Source organism: Ictalurus punctatus, chromosome 16 (genome assembly GCF_001660625.3).
Source record: "Ictalurus punctatus breed USDA103 chromosome 16, Coco_2.0, whole genome shotgun sequence".
NCBI classification, from domain to species: Eukaryota; Metazoa; Chordata; class Actinopteri; order Siluriformes; family Ictaluridae; genus Ictalurus; species Ictalurus punctatus.
The window spans coordinates 10,781,685-10,797,337 of NC_030431.2; the positions used below are offsets into that span (position 1 = coordinate 10,781,685).

Consider the following 15,653-nt stretch of genomic DNA (forward strand, 5'->3'; position numbering starts at 1 on the left):
GAAGAGCCATACTTTAATACTAATGACCCTTTATTTCACACCTTTAAACAAAATAATTTAATAGTTATCATCTTCAAAACTTCTACTCAAAGACAAATAATCATTTGATTTCAACTAAAAGGGAGTTACAATAAAAGGTACGATAGCCCTTTATTATAACCCTTTAGCTGAAAGGGGCTGAAGTCGTTATCTTTTTCTTACACTCCTTGGATGACCTCTGTATCCCCGAAGCCTATGATGCAACTTCCTGCCTGTAAACAGCACCAGCTTTCAGTGAAGTCAGTGGAAGGATCACAGACAAAGACAGGAAAGGTGTAGCATCCTCTTTCTCTGTGTTCTTGATTGAGGAGCTCAGAGATGTTCAATTAGTATCAGTACTTGGCAATTTACATTTAATGACCGTTAGTCATCACAAGCTGTGTTTACAAACTCATTAATTTATTTAAAAGATTTGGAAGATTCTATATTTTATCCGCTACAGGTAGGCCGAAAAGGCATCAATTTGCGCAAAAACCGTCTCTAAGATAAAGTCAGTAAGATCCATTTATCTTGGGCCCCATTTGATATTTGTAAGTCCTTGAAGTTGTCTCTTTAAAGCCTGCCGGTCTGACCACTCTGACTGCAAATAAGTATCATCATCTGCTTCATCCAGCTTCTGCAAAGAAAGAAAAAATCAGAACAGTGCTCAATCAAATAAGAAAGAAGATGACACCTTTATGTCAGAATGGGATTATGGAGGTGTGATTTAAAAAAAAAATCCCAATCAGACTGAACATAAACCATTTCCAGCACACTGTTCCCACAACAACAGAAAACAGAACAAAATGATACAAGAGCCTTACCTTGAGTTCCTCCTGCCTCCTGTAACAGTGCATCATCATCTGCTTGTGCGCCTCCTCACTGACCAGAGGCTCCCGTGCTGGCGCCCCCTGGCCTCTCTGAAGTAAAGGGCAACATTAATTATGAGGCTTTCTGGTCAAATGTACACATTCACGTAGTAAACGCAATTATATGTGAAATTACTACATGAAATAAAATCAACAGCCAGAAGGAGAAGTTAACATACAGAGTGACCTGGCCTACGCAGACATACGGTAAGTGCTCACCTTCTGGATCTTCACAATAATCTTTGTTTTGTCATTTTTTCCAATGTAATCTTGTAGTTTTTTGTCCCGATGCAACTCTTTCACTGCCCACCACAGCTGAGCTTCTTTCTCTGGTATCACCTGTAGAGAAGCCTACAGGACACACATCATGTTACAGTTGAGTTTTTCATTCATTTTTATTAGATCAGGGAAATTCCACATATAATCAAGTCAAACAATCACCAAATTATTTTGTTCATAAGCACAGTCACTGTAATCAAAACTCCAAACTGCATATAGTTACAAACTGCACATTACTAATGTAATGTTTCACACATGAATGAAGGAAATACATTACACATTACTACAGTTACGGTGAAAAACTACTGATTTCTTCTGTTTTTGTCTCATCCTATATAGGTTTAGATTTTCAAACAAAAGACAGCAAAAGACAAAGGCAACCTGAGTACACACGATACAGTTATTTTTTAAGTATAAAAACGTTCTCCTTTAGGATTTTCTGGTAGAGAGCAGAATTCATGTTTCCCTCAATTAATTCAAGTTGCCCAGGCCCTTAAGCAGCAAAGCATCCCCACATCATCACACTTCCACCACCATGCTTGTCCATAGGTATGATGTTCTTTTTGTGGAATTCTGTGTTTGTAATGGGATGTAACGGGACCCCTGTCATCCAAACAATTCCCCGCTTTCGACTCCTCAATCTACAGAACATTCTCCCAAAAGGTCAGTGGATCATCAAGGTGCGTTTTGGCAAAATTCAGACCTGGCCTGGTTGCATCTAGTCCAGCTGAACCCCATTATGAATGCAGTTTGATAGATTTGGGGAATTAGTAACTACAGGGTCAAATACCTATATTTTTACACAGGTCCAGTTGTTATTGGATAACTTTTTTGCTTCAATAAATAACTGTATATGTGTAAAATGAATTTTGTGTTTACTCAGGTTGCCTTTGTTTTATCTTGGATTTTGTTTTAATTTCTGAAAAAAATTAGTATGAGAAATACACAAAAACAGAAGAAATCAGGGTGAATACTTTTTCACAGCACTGTAAATATTGACTTTGCACATGACAAAGAAAATGGATCCTGTCAAAAGAGCTGTAAAATTTTGTGTAAAAATGTTGCATGTTTTCTGCCACCTAATTAAAAATAAAAATAAGATCAATTCAGGATTGGTAAGCAAACACTGGGGTGGCTTAAAAAAAATCCAAATTCAAACATGTGTCAAACAACCTGTGTTCCTGCAATATCTTCTTGATTTTCCAACTCCATTCTGATGGGCTCATGAGGCGGCAGGCCCATTGGGTAAACGATCATCACTGCTCCTCGCAACTGGTCCAGAGCTTCGTTTACCATATCCATGGTAACGCACACGTTCGCCTGCACTTGTTTCTTGAAGTAAAATAAAATCAAAATAGTACAGACCCAGCATATAACCTTTGCAAGCTTTGAAAGCATTAAGTTTAGACCGAAACTTACTTTCGAGATCAACGCTTTGGCTTCTTCCATAGTCTTCTTCAAAATATTCTTCATTTTTTCATTGGGTGCTGGAGCGAGAGAAAAGAGAAATTCATTTCAGCTGTTGGATTTAAGGTGCAGGGGTAGCTTAAGGGGTTAAGATGTTGGACTTCTGATCAGAAGGTCATGGGTTCAAATCCCAGCCCCACCAATCTGCCACTGCTGTGCCCTTGACACTCAATTGTGTAAATGAGATAAATGTAAATTGCTCTGGATAAGGGCGTCTGCCAAATGCAATAAATTTGAATGCAAAAAAGACTTATCAAAGGAGCACAGAGTGTTTACCGTGCCCGTTCCTGCATCCAATTTCATCTTTTTTGAAGTCTGCCCCACCGCTGGGGATGCACTTGTCTTCCCATTCATCCCTTAACATCAGGTCTGTGATCTGGTCGTCCGTCAGGCCTTGCATGTTGGGAGGAAGTGTGATACCGTGATCTGCAAGTTCAGGAATCTCTGGAGAGACACACACGGAGTATAGATTCACCACGTTTATCTCACCCCTATATGGCTAGATTTTTGTAATGCTCGAAATCGGTTATTTCCAATCCTGGTCACAGAGTCCCTGTGCACTACACATTTTAGCGTCAGCTAGGAAGGGTCTGTTCACTAGCAAAGAAGTAGTATAGTGTGTGTTAGAGCAATGACAACAACAAGATACACGGGGGCGATAGGACCAGGACTGAAAATCACTGGTCAAGAGTAGTCAACAGTAAGAGAAATGTATACACATTTACATATAATTCTTTATTGTAATCACATATAATCAATATAATTGCATGGAACAGTGTAGACTTACCAGAGCAAATCCGGTCCACCTTCAGCCTGCCATTGTAGACCTGAGTGACCTGCTGAATGAGCGTCTCAATGGAAATATCCACCGTGGTGTTGAAAAGAAACTGGCTCTCATCTCCGCGTTTAACGTGAAGCTGGACCATAGCTGCTAATTTGAATCTGGAAAAGACTGCAAATCGGCAGATTTACTGTGGACTCTCTAAATAGTCAAGAAGTGGAACAAAACTAGCTAGTATTGCAGTGCGCGACGTCTGTTTGATTTCGTTGCCATGGTACCTACAACACTTGGGTCCTGGTGCTAGAAAGTTCTTTAACTATGCTAGTTTAGCACTGCTAACAAGAGCATGACACAATTCATGAAGATGTGAAAATATGTATGAATATAACCTATATAAACTTTTATTTGTATTTTAAGAAATTGCTACATTAAAAATAAATAAATAAATAAATAAATATACAACACGCACACTAACATACTTACAAATTCTTCTAGTCTCCACACACACTGCTTTCGGTTAGTGCGACGCCATAGTAACGTCGACGGCCGTATGTTGTGGTATATACGCGCTCAGAAAATCATATACCGTATATACAGAGCATTTAGAGCATGCGTTCTCAAACTGTTTACCACCTTTAAGGGTAAAACTATTTCACGGACCTCACTTATTTATTTAAAGAACATTTATATTCAAATATTAGTCTCATTGTTGAATTGTGTACAATATTATTTTATTTATTGCAGTCATGGAGTTTTTATTCCTGAATTTCCCCACTTATATAACACGATTTTTACATTTTATTAAAAAAAAAAAGATTTAAGATCAAGGCCTACTTGCTTCTAAGTTTTGGAGGTTTGGATTAAACTCACATTCAATTCAAGTGACCAGTCAAACAGGCTAAAAACTATGAAGTAAATCAATCATAAATATAACCAGTTTGATAATTGTGGGTTGTGATTTCCATCTCTGTAATTTTAGATGAATGAGTAAATTTTTAGAAATCAATAACCCATTGGCCTTTCATCATCAACCCTGGGGGTCTCCGAACCCCACTTTGAGAACCGTAGATCTAGAAACTGTGAGAATCTCTTCCAGACGTCACACACAATACCATTTTGTACTGAATAAAATCTCAAAGACTATTAATGCATTTACATTAATACATTTACATTTATTATTGCATACGTACAACATCAATTACTCCATACAATTGTGCAATTTGATATGAACTTAAATCACAGGTTGAATACTAAGAATACTAAACTGCAGTCATGGTTTGTGTATACCTATAGTTACGGTTAACAACACAAGGATCTCTACCACTGAGCTAAAGTTACAAACGTCAACATCACAAAATGAGTTAGTTAAATATTTGCATGACTTGATTTGATTTGATTATTAGCTGAATACAACTGAACAGTACATGTAATGCTATTATTTTCCAGTGGTTATATTATTTCCAACAGCTGAAATAAAACAAAACGAAAAATTTCCCATTCAGTCATATTTTAGAGCAGGTTAGGATTTAGGATGGGCATCCCCTTTTTCTTAAGTAGCCTCAAGGGAAATTTTCAAATTTTACAATTGCTACATCCTTTTTTTCTTTAAAAAAAAAATAGTGTAGGGAGTAAAGTGTGCAAACAACATCTGCTTTAAAGGTACAGTTTCTGTAACCTACCTGCTGTACCTACATGACTTTATGTCTGGTCAATAAGCAAGCCCTCCATATGCCCATATGCAATGGACAACATGTGTACAGGATCATACTGAAAGGAAATGGCATGTCATGACATTTCACACACACGCTCAGTTTTTTCACACAAAACTGAAACTGTCAAAAAAAAAATAAAATAAATAAAAAAATAAAAAAAAAAAAAAAAGAAGAGAGAGAGAAAAAAAAGACACTCCCTACAAAATGAGGTGGCTCACTTGTCTTCCGTACCCTTTGTCCCCTGCCAGACTGCCACTGTTTTTTCCTCCACAGAATGCCCTCTTAAGAGGATTTAAATGTGTTTAAAAACCACAAATTAAAAGTATTCAGATATGCAGCTGTGTAACTCAAGAACGACTCAAATGTGAATACTGCAATAGAGCAGTACTAACACTACTAATGCGATGTAACAAAACACTGCACAAGCAAAAGATATGAATCCCCAAAATGACAAGAAAATATCAAGAGCAAATCACCAGATCAAAACAGCAATACAGTATGGAATGCACAGAAAGTAATATGACTTCAGAACTGGCAATGACACGATTTGCACAGTGGAGGTACCTGAAAAAACTGGGTATCAATAAGGTAATCAGAAAAAGAACATGTAACTGATATTTTCCTACTGTGCGTGTTTTAACATGCTTAAAGGCTCTGTTTGATTCATTCTGAACCAGGAGAGTGGATGCACACAAAGTCAAACTGCTAGGTAACAACAAAAAACCTCACCCCATCAGCACAGACGTACACAGTGCATATATGCAGACAGAGAGCACTCACCAAGACACAGCAAATTATTTCCTCACACAAAGAACAGAAAGAACCACATTCCCAGTGAAATTAAAGTGAAGTACCAACTCACTGTGAACCAAAAACTGTGAGATTAAGTACACACAGCTTTCTGTTATGGTCAGGGTCGCACATCTTGGCATCATAGACTAACACCAGAACTCACTAAAATAAGCACATTCGTTAAATGCACAGCGGTTTTGTTGAACGCTTTGGATTATGTGAAACAGAAGCAAGGGTACACACACTTGGTTGAGGGCAGTCGGGAGGGGAAACAGCACTCATGCCAGGAAACAGATATGCTTTCTCAAACCTGAAAACACATAACTCAAAGTACATTTAAAGACCTAAAGGATAAGAGCATTTCAGTGCAATACCAGTATGGCAGGTACATATTACAAGCGAATATATAATATATATACACAGATTTTAGACTACTGTACATTGTTTAAACCACGCTGAAGGCTACTTAATACACATATCCACAACTTATATACTTGAGCATGATGGTCTAGAGATATAAGAATACAGGAAAATTGACTCTGTGTAATTAGAGGAATGATTACACAGTAATGAAAGATATGCCAGACTTTTCCACCATTTTGGGGAAAAATACAGACATTAAACATTAAACAGACTGAACATACATTCATAATGAGAAAGAAATCATAGCAAGCGGTTACAGAGTCACTATGTGCTGTGGCTAGTTTTTTTAAAACTAAAATTCCAGAGGCCATATTAGAAGGTCTAATAGCTCTCTCCATCCAAGAATCTACATGACACACTGTGCATTCAAGAGAGACATTGGTTTGCAGTTTACAATCACTTTAAATGCTGCACAACCAAACAGCGGTAAAAAAAAAAAAAAAAAAAAAAAAATGCATAAAAGCAATTATATTTGATAAGCATGTCACTGAAGAAAAATTAAGTATTGCACAGAATTTATCACACAGTTGTGTGTGTACATGGATTTCTAAATACGTGTACAGATAGAAACACCAGAACCGTCATATTTAATCTAGGCCGGTTCTGGGTTGAGTGACTGATTTATCAGTTTCAGAGAGACATGACTTGAACAGCACACTTGTATACTAACCACAAACATAAATAAAGAATTTCTCCAGTCCCCCCCACACACCTCAACATCAGTAGAACATTACAATATATATTATCTTTCCATGAACTCTGGGATCAGGGGGTTTCTTGGGGTTGCGTTAGCGTTAGTCCTGCCTGGCACAGGAGGAGGCAGTGTTGGCAAAACGGGTGTGGAAAGGGAGGCCCAGTTACTGTTAAAGTCAAACCCAGAGGTGGAGGAGCTGCTTTGCGGCTGCTGGAATGTAGTGCTAGCGGACAAAGGAAGCAGTGGAGGTTTCGTCATTGCAGTTGATGCTGGAGCTTTTCCTGACCTTTGAAAGTCTGAATCATCATCAAAGGTCACCCACTGCTGGACTTTAGGTGGAGGTGGAGCTAAAGCTGCTGGAGTTGGTCTGGAGAAGGAGGAAGGCAGAGTTGAGCTGTGACTGAGGTCGGATGTGGCTCTGTAGAGGCTTGGCTTGGCGTCAAAGTCGGGTGTGAGTGAGCGATGCTGTGATGCTGGCATGGTGCCAGTAAATGGGTTGGTGCTGTTGGGTCTAGATAGGATACCAGTCAAAAAGGGGTTTGAGGAGACTGGGAGGGTTTCCTGTGAGCGGCTGCGGAAAGGAGGGGGCGGGGCCAGCAAAGCTGGCGTGGGGTCGAGGGTCAGCTTTGGGTTAGACTGGGGAAACCGAGGAACTGGAGTGGAATTCAGAGACCGTGAACTGGTGGATGAGTGGAAGGAGCTGTAAAGTGAAGAACTACTAGACAGGGATTGGCTGTTTAACCAGGAAGTGGAGGAGAACACGTCAGAGGTGAGTGGGTCAAAGGGGCCGATTGTAAATTGTGCTTCTCTTTGGATTCCATTTGTTCCATTCATCTGGAGAGAAAACACACACCAACAGAACCAATCAAGACTGACTTTCAGCAGGAAAATATAGGCTTAGTTAATGCAAAAGCCTCAAAATGAACATACCTGACTAAAGTATTGATGTAAATATAAGCAATACACCTATATTACAGTTACATTAAACACATGAATGTGATTAGTCTGCGAGACTTTCCTTTTGTTTAATAAAAAGTAGAGCTTCATATACACTATGATTTATGGATTACGTTGGTGTAATAGATAAATAAGTTTCACTGAGAAGATGCTCAGAATGACAACTGAAACCATTGACAGACAAAATCTGGTGACAAAAGACTAAAACTTTCCTTGAACCATTTACATTTATGGTATTTGGCAGAAGCCCTTATCCGAGCGACTTACATTTCTAATTTTATACAACTGAGCAGTTCACAGTTAAGGGCCATGCTCAAGGGCCCAACAGTGGCAGCTTGGCAGTGCTGGGATTTGAACTCGCAACCTTCTGATCAGTAGACCAACAGTAGAACCATTTGTAAAACTCATTGTTTACCTATTGAACTGGTAATACTAATAACAATTTTGTAGTTGCACATTGCAAAAAGGTTCAAGTTAAGTTTTTTTCCCCAAACACATACATACTACCAAAAATAATAAACCACCTAGAAATGGAATTGACAAAAACTGAAACATGAAAAAATGGGGAGAAACAACTACAACATGGAGGTCACTACAACATATGAGTATACACTGGGAGAGAGGACTATGGTTCTGTGAGCACAATGTGCAATGCTGTGAGGCCAGAACTAGTATTAAATACCTTTCAACCTGAGGATTGCTCCTGCTTGAGGGAGAGAAAGATAAAGACACACACACACACACACACCCATCAACAAAAGCAGGAAATCAGAGAATCACAGAAACAGTAAGGGTAAGAGATAAGAAAAGCTGGGGAACAACAGAATATTTGGATAAAAATGTCCCAGTGCCCAAAACAGCCTCAGTACTGAAGGCCTATCAGTATCATAAGGTGTTGAATAATTTGTGTTTTTATTCTATTTGATTAAACATGTAAAAATGCATTAGTTTCATTCATATAAAAATGACATGAAGCTACAAGTTTACTGTCAACATAAGCAAAGAGCAGCATGATCAACATGAATTTACAGATGACATGTTCACTTAACCGACGACATTACTGCGTTTTAATGAAAGAATGCATAAACCTCTTGCAGGAAGTAATGCACTAAAACACAGCCATCGCTGCTTCTTTTGTAACATATAGGGCTGTGCCCAAAACTGTTTTCTGGCAGTTCTCACATAAGTGATTCACTTAAACACTGTTAATACAGTCCTTTTTCTTTTTAATGGAAAAAAAAACACACCAGCTGATTTCACTTGTAACATATAGGGTCCTTGATTAGATAATAGCAAGGCAAAAAAAAAAAAGAAAAGTAAAAAAGTCTTTTAAATGTCTGTTAAATTTAACATGAATTTGCGACCCTTAAAAATGTGAGCAAACCATGCTCTTTTCTTTTTTAGAAAAAGCTGTGTGCTTTTTCATCTTTCTTCTGTGATCTAGATTTCTGATTGGTTGCCTGCACACCTGTATCTGTGTATCTGTGTATCCTCAGGATTCTCAGTTTCCTCCCATTCCCAGTCCAATAAACTGGACTGACTATGCTAGTTGTGAATGAGTGTGTGAATGTGTTGTGCGCATGTTGTCCTGCGATGGACTGAAGAACCCTCCAGGGTTTATTCCCACCTGGAGTGTGTTCCCAGGATAGGCTCCAGATTCACTGCAACCCTAACCAGGATAATGTAGTTAGTGAAGATGAATGTATGAACTTTGAGAGAGAGGAGTCCAAAAAACAAAACAAAAACAGCAAAATATAAAAGACTGTGGCGGTTTCATTTAGAAATGTAAAAGGTCTGTACAACGCAGTGCATGCTATTTCATAGCAGCCAGCTGATGATGCACAAATGGAAACACTTGAAAACTCCCACCAGTGATGGTGGGAATTCCGTCTCTTTTCCGTGAGTCAGATTTGACTAACTATGGCTGAACTTCTCTCGGGTAATCTTACTCTACCATCTAATTAACTAATTAATAGTACATTTAATTGGACTTTATAAAATCTATTTTTTATTCATTATAAAATCAACAAGACACTACAAATGTGCATATAAGCATCTGTGCGTTCATGTTATGTTTTCATAACATTGCTTGTTCATGTTCATGCTTCATTAAGAAGATGAATTTTCATTTATACTGATAATCACCTCTAATAATAGATATAGCACATTCTTGACAAACTGCAGTTCGGTGGATCCTCACTGTTTACCTCACACACACAGCTGAGAGTCAAACACACATCACACCATTTACGCTAACAAACAGCTTAGATGTTGTATAGAGATTTGCACCCCTGCGACTACTAGTCTTTTATTATGACATATGACAGCCATGTGAATTGCATTATATAAAGGACAAGACTGACCTGAGCCTCAGGAGCAGGAGCAGGAGCAGGAGAAGCCTCTGGTGGCAGGGCATGTGAGGAGCGGCTACGGGGCGGTGGTTTGGGTGATGCCAGGCCAGGCTGAGGTGGCATAGCTGCTCCGGTGCTTGTCGCAGTGGACTGAGGCTGGAGAGGGGTTGCCATTGTTGGCACCATAGGTGCGGGAAGCGTAGGTACCATGGGCGGGGGCAGCTGGGACTGTATAGGTGGCCGAATGGGGGACGTGGACTGAGGCTGCATTGGAGACACCATCTGAGGCCTCATAGGGCCAGGCAATGAGGGAGGAGGTGCTGTAGGACATAAAAGAAAACAGGCCCGTCAGTCTCACTACAATGGATATCCTGAAGGAAGGTCCCCCCCCCTTCATTTTCATGAACAAGTGATACACTTATAAAGTAAAGACTTGTAGGCTAAAGACAAAGATGGGTCTTAAGACAGGAATACAAAGCTTCAATAACAGGGAAAGACCTAATTAAAAAGTTCTTTTGCCAGCAACAGAGAACGTACCAATCACCCTTAAACTTTAACTGGACTGCAAAATGGACAGGTAGTTGTAGAACCTAAAACGTAATGAGCTAAGTGATGCAATGAGGACTAAAAACACTATAAATATTAAGCAGTGCCAATAAAAATCTGAAAATATAAAGTAAACTGGAATCAAGTAAAGAGAAATATTGTCTTTCTTTCTTTCTTTTTTGAGTGCCAATCTAGAAGCATTATTTATAACTAACTATAGGCAAGACAGGCATGAGGGAACTCTAGATCCTTAAACGAGAGGTGATATTTTAATTTAGAAGCAGTTTATAGCTAGAAGCAGCAGGTTTAACAACAGAGTGGTCAGAATATTAATCTGAATAAAAAGATAGCAATATTTTTTATCTCAAATCTGCAATATTTTGCAGTTTAGTAGCCTTTTTTTGTGTGCTGCGATTGTTCACTTACCCAGAGGGAGTTCTGCTGGTTTTTTTGGTGCATCTGGGACAGGTCTCGGGGCTCCAGGGTGGTTATCTGGAGTAGTTCGGGGGGCTCCTGGGTGAACCTCAGCTATGGGTCTTGGAGCTCCGGGGTGGGCAGGAGGTGGGGGTCTGGCTTGTGGTGGCACACTGATAACACCTGCCCTAGCAGGGATGTTCTGAAATAATATTTTTCATGACTTTAGACTGATTTTATTGAGGTGGATACATCTGGTCTGGCTAAAACTTCTCAATTTCTAGATCATCAGTAAGTTCTTTTATATAGTCTTCTTCAATGTCTACCCACCGGTCTTGAACCGCTTGGGGCTCCAGTAGACTGGCCTCGTCCTGAAAAACAGCAGGAATCATTCTTACACTTAAAAGTGCCGTCGGTCATCCTCAAAACAAAACATTTTTTTCATTACACTGCTAATACCATCTGCGGATTTAGCTTCAGCACCCTCCTGCTATCTAACCCTGTTCCTTCAAAAAAAAAAAATTCTGACCTGTTTGAAAGTTTTTTTTGTATGCAGAAATTGCTGCAGTGCTCTCATCCCACAGCAATCTCCTCCACCCTCCACCTTTCCTCCCTGACTCACCTCTTCCTGGTCAACAGGGGGTCAAACAGTGCTGCCAGGCCCAGCTCTCTGGCCAAATCCCTGTACTATTCTCACATGCAAGAGCATACTCCCTTTCCCACGCAACTTAAATGACCAACAGGTGAAGACTGGCTAACTTCCCAAAAACTCTCTCCATTCCAGTGCCTTGGAGGACTAGTCATTGATCATGGCATTGAGATCTGAATGCTTTCACTGAATGTAGTCAAATTTATACATTTAATCTCTGTGTGCGTACTTACCAGCAACATCTGATCTGGGTAAAGCAGGGCTTTTTTGTCCTTCGCAGCATGGAGGAGTAAGTGATCTACTATTAGTCTCATTTTCAGTGTATCCATCAAATTCTTAAATGTTATACATTTATAATACTATGTATACAAACTGCACATATTTACAATAATTAAAATCTATATAATGGCTCTTCCTGAGAAACTACCCTATATATGAATACATTATTTGGAATAAACAGATACAAACAAACACAGGTAGACATAGGAGGTGCACTATTCGTGTTTTTTTTTTTTTTTTTTAAGGTTCACAGGGTATCTGGTTGAGACGAGGATAGTACTGTACACAGAAAAAAAGTCAAAACGTATACTTTTCATGTGAGTGCAAGCGAGTGGTCATATATGAAGCTCCTAGACAAAGACCACATAGAACATGAAAGTGTGGTGCTGCTCGATGCAATTACAGCATCTTTAGTAACTGCCTGGTCAGGGTTGTAGCGGTTTAAATTGAGTTTGTTAATCGTTTAGGAACTAGAAACAATTAAATGAATTAGACAATATCACAGGCAGGTGCAAACTAACTGCATGAGCAGGATTTAAAAAAAAACAAAAAAACAAAAGCCCTACTGTATGCACATTTCTACTTGAAACCAGTTGTGAACTCCAGTGATGTCGCTGATGTTGAGGAACTGTCAGAGCCAGATCTCACACAATGCTGAAAGTGTCTTCCACTGTTCACAGGACAATAGTGGTAGGGTTCATACTTAATTAATTAGTAATTAAGTGGGGGAAAAATGCTTCCCGTTTAGACCACTTTGGGTTTAAATACAGATATGGATCTTTTTAGCACTACATAGATAGTGCTACAGATGGATTACAATGTTAGTATCCATGTATGTCTGATTGAATTTTTTTTTGTCTGAAGCAGATATCTATTGCTACATCACACCTCATCTAAGATCTAAGCACTCACAACAGAACTGAGAGGTCATGCACAAACATAACTGATCTCGAAATACAAAAAGATAACATTTGTTGTATAAAACCTAGGCTAATTCTAGCCAAGAGTGCATGAACTCTTCATTTCTAGTGTGTTAATAACACACAAAAGTCAATGAATAGAGAGGAGCTATATAAAAGATAACTAAATTTTTTTTCTTGTAATTACCTTCGTTATCACTCAAATCAAGTAGGTTTAGATTCTCTTCAAACAAACAAAGAAGAAAAAAAAAACAGCCAGAAACTGAATAGTTCCAAAATGGTAATAATACAAAGGGAATTTGATAACAGAGACCAACAAGTGCACATTTACCCAGTTAATACAAAAAACAATCCATATTATCTGATAATTCCTTTGTAGTAACACTCCACAAACACAAGCTACTTACATTAGACCAAAGATTGTGCTAGAGAATGAAAGATGTAATATTTATATTCTTAAAAAAATAAGTTAGGTCAGCTTGCTTTACCTGAGGGAGGTGGTGGGCGCTGTGGAGGTGCCGGTCTGGCAGGGGGAGCATTGGGTCGTGGGGGAGGTGGGCGTTTTGGTTCCAGTCCCTGTGATGCAGAAGCTCCTAGCACCTGATAATCCAAAGGAGTAACTAAAAGAAAAAGTTAATCATAACCACCATCAATATTGGGATCATAATTAATATATTACATACATACATTCATCAGCTTTGGCGTAACACGCAGCACGAAATAGACACAATAAACACATATTCAACATATCTGTGGCACCTCTAACAGCTTCACTCTTTACCTGCCTGTTCCCTCCTACATGTGATCAGACTGAGACCACCTTTCAGCCACAGTGAAAAAATCAAATAAAAAAACACTGATCACAAGATTTCGAAGAAAATAAATCAATTATGTCAGTGGAAATGCAATAATTAAATGCAATTTAAAAAAAAAAAACATCTTAAATTCATTACCCTTTTAGTTCTGCATATTTCATCATAAAATATAAACAAAGTAAATGTATAGGGAAAATGTGAGCAGCAATTCAGCACAGGGTTTCTACCTTGTGGGGGTCCGGCTGTGCGTGGTGGAGCTCTGCTTGGCCTGCAGGGGGCTGCGGGCTCTCCGTGAGTTGGCGAGGGGCACGGGCTGGAGCGGGGAGAGGGTGCTGGGGAAATACCCACATCCACACCAGCCCCAGGCTGCAGGTGCTGAGGAAGAATATTCTCCACCTCCTCATCCACATCGCCTTCAAAACACATCAGGGTCAAAGATGATTTCGGATTACTTAAACCCACTGCTTCTGGCTTTATGGTTTTATAAAAAGCCGTGATCATAACCCGACATACCCTCCATGTCAAACTCGTCTCCCATGTCGTTGTCCTCGGCGAGCAGTGTGGAGCTGGCGGAAGTGGGGATGCTGCCACAGATCCTCTCCACACTCATCTCCTCTTCCAGACTCTTGATCCAGCCGCTGCTCTTCAGACGGATGTCTATGGTTTTCCCCAAAACCTCAATAAACAGTGAGAAAGGTTATATATAAGTAAATCTGTCTTGGTAAACAATTCCTAGTCTGTGATACTGTTGCACCGAATACCTACAATGCTGAAATGTGCAGTGCATATAATATAAAAAAAAATTTTGTTTTTTTAAATCAGAAAATTATTTTCAATGAAGACTGCAATCACAGTAGCATAACAAATCACATTTCATTTTAATTGCTCTGCAGCGAGTTGATGGTTCTTACTGTATGATAATCTGTCTATATCGTTCAGTGCTTTGTGGTTCTACTTCCCCCAGTTTCACATTTTGTTTTTAAGGTATTAAACTCAGAAACGTTGAGTGTCATTGCAATTACAATTTCCCAAATAGCAACTGTAGATTCAACTACACAATTAAAATCCTGTTACTTACAGTGGAGGCACTCAGTGAAAGTGCAGCCAGTGCAGAGTACCCTTCCAAAAATGTCACCCACATCTTTTCCTCTACAAACCTGTTTTTAGAAATGAAAGAAAATAAGGCTTCATGAAAAAGAGGATTATGGCTCCATTTACTAAGTAAGAATTCCACTTTATAATAATCGCCAAAATACTTATTATAGATTAACAAGTTTCTTAAAAAACAAAACAAAACAAAAAAACTGGCAGTAAATACCTTGCTCAGAAGCATATCACAAGTACCATAATATTATTAGCTAGAATCACACCTTAACAAAACCTTTACCTGATCAGAATGACCTCGCCAAAGTTAGCAAACTTGTCCAGCAGTTCATCTATCAGAGCATCATCGAAGTAGTCATCAGGCCCTGAAGTGCACAGAGAGACTAAGACAGTGCCGTCAGGTGGACCTTGCAGGGCGATCACGTCTTTGTACACCTGATGACGCGCTTCTGGATCCACTTCGAGAATATCCACATCGATGATGGCCACCACCGGCCTGGAAGAGACGGACACAATATAGACCAACACTAAAAATCACTTACGAATGCTTTTCTAGACACAGATTAAACTTAATCTTGGAAAC

General features: G+C 39.2%; 2 protein-coding genes across 7 annotated transcripts in view; both read right to left on the reverse strand.

The window, feature by feature from the left end:
* Positions 1-419: 419 nt before the first annotated feature.
* Positions 420-3,943, reverse strand: cfap298 (cilia and flagella associated protein 298). Of its 2 annotated transcripts, none has more exons than XM_017489477.3 (8): positions 3,898-3,943; positions 3,421-3,585; positions 2,910-3,077; positions 2,586-2,653; positions 2,340-2,498; positions 1,107-1,238; positions 843-938; positions 420-655 (listed from the first exon to the last, which is right to left on the reverse strand). In XM_017489477.3, the coding sequence occupies exons 2-8, from the start codon at positions 3,557-3,559 to the stop codon at positions 545-547; spliced, it is 873 nt and encodes a 290-aa protein (XP_017344966.1). In that variant the 5' UTR covers positions 3,560-3,585; positions 3,898-3,943; the 3' UTR covers positions 420-544. The 2 variants fall into 2 exon arrangements, with proteins under 2 accessions (XP_017344966.1, XP_017344967.1); XM_017489478.3 differs by having other exon boundaries at positions 3,894-3,936.
* A 618-nt stretch (positions 3,944-4,561) lies between these two features.
* Positions 4,562-15,653, reverse strand: part of synj1 (synaptojanin 1) — a 34,903-nt gene continuing 23,811 nt past the window's right edge. For 2 of the 5 annotated variants that reach the window (XM_053686922.1, XM_053686923.1), the window contains 10 exons: positions 15,354-15,566; positions 15,045-15,123; positions 14,480-14,642; positions 14,194-14,379; positions 13,640-13,771; positions 12,186-12,224; positions 11,634-11,674; positions 11,316-11,505; positions 10,356-10,663; positions 4,562-7,869 (listed from right to left, as the gene is read on the reverse strand). In XM_053686922.1, the coding sequence (XP_053542897.1) occupies positions 7,084-7,869; positions 10,356-10,663; positions 11,316-11,505; positions 11,634-11,674; positions 12,186-12,224; positions 13,640-13,771; positions 14,194-14,379; positions 14,480-14,642; positions 15,045-15,123; positions 15,354-15,566 (2,137 nt within the window). In that variant the 3' untranslated portion in view covers positions 4,562-7,083. Of the gene's footprint in view, positions 7,870-8,674; positions 8,696-8,880; positions 9,662-10,355; positions 10,664-11,315; positions 11,506-11,633; positions 11,675-12,185; positions 12,225-13,639; positions 13,772-14,193; positions 14,380-14,479; positions 14,643-15,044; positions 15,124-15,353; positions 15,567-15,653 lie in introns of those variants that run through there. The other 3 variants (XM_047160623.2, XM_047160621.2, XM_053686924.1) reach the window with 3 other exon arrangements.

What these genes read in the sequence shown, in the direction of transcription:
- cfap298 (XM_017489477.3), bottom strand. Translation starts at nt 3,559, where the DNA reads ATGGTCCAGCTTCACGTTAAACGCGGAGATGAGAGCCAGTTTCTTTTC. An exon ending in TGGATGCAGGAACGGGCACG is followed by an intron (nt 2,654 to 2,909) that starts GTAAACACTCTG and finishes CTCTCGCTCCAG; the next exon opens with CACCCAATGAAAAAATGAAG. An exon ending in GGAGGCAGGAGGAACTCAAG is followed by an intron (nt 656 to 842) that starts GTAAGGCTCTTG and finishes CTTTCTTTGCAG; the next exon opens with AAGCTGGATGAAGCAGATGA.